The sequence below is a fragment of the Morone saxatilis genome, unplaced genomic scaffold (genome assembly GCF_004916995.1).
Source record: "Morone saxatilis isolate NCDOM2014 unplaced genomic scaffold, NCSU_SB_2.0 Contig22, whole genome shotgun sequence".
NCBI lineage: Eukaryota > Metazoa > Chordata > Actinopteri > Moronidae > Morone > Morone saxatilis.
Genome location: NW_023339785.1, coordinates 18,269,382 through 18,276,261, shown reverse-complemented (window position 1 = coordinate 18,276,261; position 6,880 = coordinate 18,269,382). Strand labels below are relative to the sequence as shown.

At 45.3% G+C, this 6,880-nt stretch overlaps 1 protein-coding gene across 15 annotated transcripts in view; it reads left to right on the top strand.

The window, feature by feature from the left end:
- The window catches only part of ankhd1 (ankyrin repeat and KH domain containing 1), a 26,781-nt gene extending 20,996 nt beyond the window's left edge, over positions 1–5,785 (top strand). For 9 of the 15 annotated variants that reach the window (XM_035669075.1, XM_035669084.1, XM_035669083.1 and 6 more), the window contains exons 31-40: positions 1–156; positions 424–576; positions 812–961; positions 1,637–3,197; positions 3,380–3,572; positions 3,829–3,954; positions 4,152–4,403; positions 4,539–4,738; positions 4,829–4,996; positions 5,144–5,785. In XM_035669075.1, the coding sequence (XP_035524968.1) occupies positions 1–156; positions 424–576; positions 812–961; positions 1,637–3,197; positions 3,380–3,572; positions 3,829–3,954; positions 4,152–4,403; positions 4,539–4,738; positions 4,829–4,996; positions 5,144–5,203 (3,019 nt within the window). In that variant the 3' untranslated portion in view covers positions 5,204–5,785. The remainder of the gene's footprint in view (positions 157–423; positions 577–811; positions 962–1,636; positions 3,198–3,379; positions 3,573–3,828; positions 3,955–4,151; positions 4,404–4,538; positions 4,739–4,828; positions 4,997–5,143) is intronic. The other 6 variants (XM_035669086.1, XM_035669085.1, XM_035669076.1 and 3 more) reach the window with 3 other exon arrangements.
- The last annotated feature ends 1,095 nt before the right edge of the window (positions 5,786–6,880 follow it).

Sequence of the window (6,880 nt, the reverse complement as noted above, 5' to 3'; positions counted from 1 at the left end):
CTCTTCTTCCTCCTCCTCTTCCTCAGCCCCCTCCTTAGGAGTGGCCCAGTCCCAGATCCTCCTGCGCGGCTCAGAGAAGAGACACTGTCCTCAGCCGCAGACTGACGGCAAGGTGGACAGCAAGGTCACAGTCTCCATCTCAAAACCAACGCAAAAGTGAGTCCCTGATGAAGCAACGCACGTTCGTCATCCGACATGTATCTTGTGTGTGTTTGTAGCATCTAGGGAGAAAATGCTGTTTTAAAATGCTGTTTTTATGTGGGAACTATTTGCAGTGAGTTTTGTGAAACCCCAGACTTAGATTCTCACTTTAACCTTTAAGCCTATTTCAAAACATTTTCCTAGCATCAGCCAATATTACTGATAACGGCTTCTGCGCTATTCCGATCCAACTGAACCTGAGCTTTGCCCGTTTTGTCACAGAGCTCCAGACACAATCGACTCCTCCTCCAACTCCTTGCCCTCTCCATTCAAGACCATGGCTCTTCCCGTCACCTCACCCAACAGTAAACTCAGCCTCACAAGCCCCAAGAGAGGGCAGAAGAGAGAAGAAGGTTGGAAGGAGGTGGTCAGAAGGTCAGTTGTTTATTTAATTATATCTGTTTACACTGCAACCTTTCACTGGGTTTTGATTGACAGGGCCAAGTTTTGTTTGACATGCACACATCCATAAGAGAAAGTTGGATCTTAAAATTCTGCACAGAACTTGTTGGGTTTGGGGCTATCAGTCAAAGTAAAATACAATCTGTAGTGTTACCACCTACCAGTACAGAGACACATAAATAATGAAATTTTACTGCTTCTTTTGAAGATCAAAGAAGCTGTCTGTCCCAGCGTCAGTCGTGTCTCGGATCATGGGCCGAGGAGGCTGCAACATCACAGCCATCCAGGACGTGACAGGAGCTCACATTGATGTAGACAAACAGAAGGACAAAAACGGGGAGAGGATGATCACCATAAGGTAAAAATAATGCCCTCTGGTGGACTGTAAACACCACTGCAGTTGGAGTATAACAGCTGGTTAGATGCATTAAGCATGTAAGCCCTGTCTGGATGATGTCATTCCTTCTGGGCCAGTCAACAGCATAGATTTACCAAAACTTTATTTAAAATATAAATAAAATCACACACATGTTGATCAGGCCAGCCAGATTCCACTCACACTGGTGCAACCAATCAAAATATTTAGTTTGTAGCCCTTAGTTGTTGTGGTGCCTGCCTCTCGGCCCACCCAACAGTAAATGTGCACATTTTCTGCTAGTACATGGCTCAAATCATTTCCAGTGCACCAACAATAAGACTCAAGATAAGAAGGCTGATCGCATGAGAAGAAAGAGGCCACATTGACAATATAGCAAAGGCTTTACACACTAGATTTGGGTTTAACAACAAGGGTCCTGCAGACCAATGCAGAAACAGTTTTTTGGTTAATTGAAAGCAATTAACTGCGTAGTACACCCTACTCAAAAGAAAGAAAAGAGACCACACTTGCACATCATTAAAAGTTTGTGGGTTGTGCTCTGGTCTGTCATAAGACTTTATCACACTGAATTGCATCATCAATCGATTTTGACTTACTTGACATATTTTTTAACACAAGAACGTAGTCTGAATAAAGTGTGCTTTGTTATTTCAGAGGTGGCACAGAGTCTACAAGGTATGCAGTCCAGCTGATCAATGCGCTAATCCAAGACCCCACTAAAGAGCTTGAAGATCTGATCCCGCGGAATCACATCAGAGCCCCAGGCTCTAAAACAACCTCAGCTTCCTTCTCCAGTACCACAGGCGCCACCAGCGGTTCAACCTCTGGGCCAAAGGCTCTGAGCTCGTTGGTCACCTCCACAGGTGTCTCGTTCCAGCCTTCATCATCCTCGTCTTCATCCTCCTCTCAGGCCGGGGGGAAGATTGGGAAGGGGCTGTCATCAAATGTCAGACAGCCCTTCCCTGTGTCTCTGCCTTTGGCATACGCTCACCCTCAGCTGGCTCTACTGGCTGCTCAGACCATGCACCAGATCAGACACCCACGACTACCCATGGCCCAGTTCGGTGGCACCTTCTCTCCAGCCGCCAGCACCTGGGGACCCTTCCCTGTGCGTCCTGTTAGTCCCGGCAGTGCTAACAGCTCCCCCAAACACAATGGAGGAACCAACAGCACTGGAGGCCAGGCCAGACCCAACTCGACCCATAGTGAGCACAGCAACACAGCCAGCTCAGGAGCCTCGGTCACGAACACCAACACCACCTCCACCATTGCTCCTCACACGTCTACAGCTGCAGCCTCGCCTCATACCCCTAATCCTACCCCATACAATCCCCAGCCAAGCGTCCCCACTCCTTCCTCTGTCAGAAAACAGCTCTTCGCCCCTGACCCCAAGCCTGCTGGTGTCAACCCTGTGTCTGTTGCCACTTCTATCAGTGGCAGCAATGCAGTACGAGGCACAGGTTCTCCTGCACATCACAGTTCCACTACAACTACCGCAAATGCCCCTCAGCAGCTCGTCGGCCCCATTTCGCAGCCCCCCATACAGCCAACTAAAACAGAGCCCAGTGCGGTTGCCCCTCCTGGAAAAGATAAGCCCTCTCTAGCTGTAGAGAACCATGCTGTTTCCGCCAGCGAGAGCATCAACTCTGTGGGTTTCTCTGCCCCTGCCGTGGCTTTACCTCCTAAGCCAGAACCTCGACAGCAGTTACCTCCCCCTCCCTCCTCTGTACCTTCCTCAGAGGCTCCACCACCCCTCCTCAACCCACAGCACAGCTCCCACCTCCCCTCAGCACCTCCACCTGTCCTCTCACACAATGTTGCACACCCCAACAACACTGTACCCCACTTCTCAGCCCCTGCGCCCAGAGTCTCCCATCGTATGCAGCCACCAGGGCCTTACTATTCCCTTCCTGAGCAGCAGCAACAGCAGCAGACGCAACAGCAGCAACAACAATCTGTGTTTGTGCCCTTCAACGCTCAGCAAGAACCCCCGAAACAGACCCAAAACCAGACGTCCCAGCCCACAAATTTGCCCCCACAAGCGCAGACCCAAGGCCAGGCTCCAGGCTCCCTTCAGGTCTCTGCTAACCTGGGGATGATGAACGGTTCCCAGATGCAGCATGTGGCCAATACAGGCAAGCCTCAGCAGATCCCCCCTAATTTCGGTCCTGCAGGCCTCTTCAACTTCAGCAGCATCTTTGATAACAACAGCCAGGTGAGTTGGAGGAACATTTATAGCTTGAAAATTAGCCAGACACCTTGTTTTACTCTTTACTGTCATTTAAAGTCATCACCTAAGAACAGCAAAGAAGATTAAAAAGTTGAGCAGCTTTACAAACGGTTATCCTGAACAGTACAAATGTCAGGGTTCCAATGTTATCAATTGTGCTTGCCTAGCAGGTTGGAAACAATCAGGTGTGGGGTGCATGCCATCTGCCGGCTCGATCACCTCCAGAGCAGTCGTACTCAGCCCCACCAGCCTACATGAGCATGGGCCAGATGGAGAATATGATGCCCCCACCTCCTCCGGACAGCTCCAAAGCCCCTGGCTACCGCTCTGCCTCACAGAGAATGGTCAACAGCCCAATCGGTATGACTGGTTTTTTATTTTAGCCTATACATGATCATTTTGTTGATGTTTATTGACTAGGTTAATCCCTTTTTGAGATAAAGAATCAGTTTTCAAGAGGAACATAATTAAAATAATAGCATCAAAGTATTATAAAGTCATATACACGAAAGAAAAGGTAACATAGTAGAAGCGTGTCTTATTATAAGGCGTTGGCTCTCTTTGCTCTCTTATGTTCTCAATAATGAGCTGTCTCTTTAATTGTCTGCACCGACAGCATTGACCAGCTATGCCACCAGTATCTCTGGCAGCCCTGTGTATCTGCACGGCCCTACACCAGTTGGCACACCCTCATTCAGCAGACAGCACTTTTCCCCGCACCCATGGAGTGCATCCACATCAGGTACTAGGCTCACACTTGTTTTTTCCATGCAGATTTTCAGCCTTGAATGATCTGTTTAGACTTTTAGAAAAGCAGTTTTATTTTTTATTTTGTAGTGCAGTTTGTATCTTTAAGGAACTGTGCAAATTAATGTTTTTTAACTTGTAAATCTGATGTGCCCCTAACTCTTTCTTCCTATACTGTCTCTTCTCCGCCAGGTGAATCTCCTGTCCCGCCTCCCTCTACGGTGTCGTCCTCGGCCCTTTCCACCTCAGCTGTGGCCCCTCCTCCCCAGCCTAAGCAAGGCAGCTCCTCGCAGCAGGACCGGAAGGTTCCCCCACCCATCGGCACAGAGCGGCTGGCCAGGATCAGGCAGACGGGTTCCGTCAACCCTCCTCTCCTCACCACCAGCTACACGGCATCTGTTGGACAGGGAGGCATTTGGTCGTTCGGGGTCGGCAGTGCTTCGGGTAAGAGAAAATAATATTTTGATATGCTGTCTCCTCTTTTTTTGCTTTTTAAGAATCAAAACAAATCTCAATTACTGTCGGCTAGTAACTGCTAACTATTATATATTATAACAAATAATACTAACCCTAACCCAGCGTGTCTTGGTACAGAGGCCATGTCTGGTTGGTCCCAGCCTCTGATGAGCAGCCACATGATGCACCCTCAGCTGCAGGCAGACCAGTCGGCCTTCTCTCAGCACCAGCCCATGGAGCAGGATGACACAGGCATTGCAAACCCTGCTAACAATTACCACCAGCCTCAGCATTTGCCCAACAGCTACATGGACTTCCCAAAGGTAACATAAAGTCTTAGCTCTGTAGATGATTTAACCCCTCTTCCTCTTATGTGCACATATTTGACCAATTCCTCACTGTTGTCTGTTTAGGGGATGCCTATGTCAATGTATGGAGGAACCATGCTGCCCCCTCATCCTCCCATGGCAGAGGGGCCAGGGGGACCGATGTACAATGGTTTGCACGCTGGTGACCCTGCATGGAGCCCCATTATCAAAGTGGTCCCTAACAATGCAGATAATTCTGACCCGCAACAGCAGGTAATGTCCTCTTTTATTATACCCTTGCTGTCTAATCATATGCTTAGTAGTTCAACTGTCAGACTTGTATTTCTGCCATTAATCAGATAATATATTTGACTTGATTTGTTCTAACATAGACCCCTTACTGGTCCTCTCCTCTTTCAGGTGTGGCCTGGTACCTGGGCACCTCATGTGGGCAATGTGCACCTGAACCACGTCAACTAGACAGCGTCCACAGCAATCAAACGCACACCGCATGACCCACAGCGCAAACATGAAATACCAACTGACGAATATGACCGAATAAGACAAACGACAAAAGAAAAACGAAAAACGTACATGTTAACTTTAGTAGAGACCTGAGAGTGCAGAGCAGAGGTTGAAGAATTGGAAGTTCTCTTGACGCCATTCTTCGATGTGCCTATTTCAAACAAGGAAAGAGGAAATTGGGCGAGAGCTGATATCAGTGTCTCGATGATGCAAACAAACATGCGCGATCACCTGTTCAACAGGATCCATTCTCTGCGTAGTTTAGCGATTTTGACTTAAACTCACATACACCGTTCTTGGGCTGCAGGGGGCTCAACATGAAGTAGCTATTTAAACTTGGCCCAGAACTAGATGATGATTACCTAAAGAGAAAGAGAAATCAGAACCTTTTAGAGTGGTAAATACATGTATAATTGTTTACATACTAAAAAGGGTTAAAATGAGAGTAAATTTCATGTCGTATAGTGGCTCTACTTTATGTAGCCTGTATTAATGTGAAATATTTACCTTAATATTCAATAAAAAGATTGAAAAGTATTTGTGTTGTTTTAATGAAACATTATTCTTCATATTTGCATGCTTTGGCTTCAGCAGACATCAAGACATTGTACACATTTTATATTATGAAATGATGATGTTTTTCCTCTTCTCTTTCCTGACTGTTTTTTTTCACCATACAGGAGTCTTTGTGCGATCTTGAAATCTGCCTTTATGGTTGCAAATTGGTCTTAAAGAACAATCTGATTTGGATTTGATACATTTCTTTATTTTATTTACCATTTTATTTATTAAGAAGAATATGTTTAGTTGTTTTTTTCCCCTTTTTAGCTGAGAATGTAGCTAGCTGAAAGGGCTTTACTGTCAAACTGAAATGCTAGTGTGATATATATATATAATATAGTGCTCTGTTTCACATCAAGTTTAGAAAATGTGGTCTTTTATTGTGCCACTGGAGGCAAAACTGCCTCTTCTCAACCCAAAATACATCAGTACTTTTCCATTTGAGATTCAGTGACTGTTATAACACTGAACTTTACCCAATACTGCCACTTAGTGGTAAGAGTGGGGATCTTATTAAAGTAATAATATAGTACAGCTTTCCTGTTAATAGTAAACACTTAATGATCAAACAAAATATGGTTCCAAGGTATGATAAATTACAAAGCCTTAGATTAGTTTGATTCAAAGTGTTACCTCTGCTTTCACTGAAGGTATTGTAACATAAATGCCAACTGACCAGTGGCTCAGAGGGTTTAAGCTATATTCAGAATTTAGTTAGTTATCATATTTGACACAGTCTTCTACTACATGTAAGTTTTATTGACATGCATTAAAACATAAAATTAGTCTGCTGGGAACAATAATGTGTGTTAGTATAAAGTCCATTCTCTGTGTATGTGCACACTTAGACTAGACCAGGGCTGACTTACAAGCTATTTGTGATGTTACTAATCATGTTCAAATTTTAAAAATCAGATTTTCAATGAGCACAAATCATTCAGCACAGTGAAGCTTTAACATCCAACTGGAGGAACAAGAAGAAAAACACATTTTTGAGTGGACTAACTAATGCTGAATCATATTGTTTATGTAGAACAATGCACATTAATAGACAGACAGATACTTTATTTA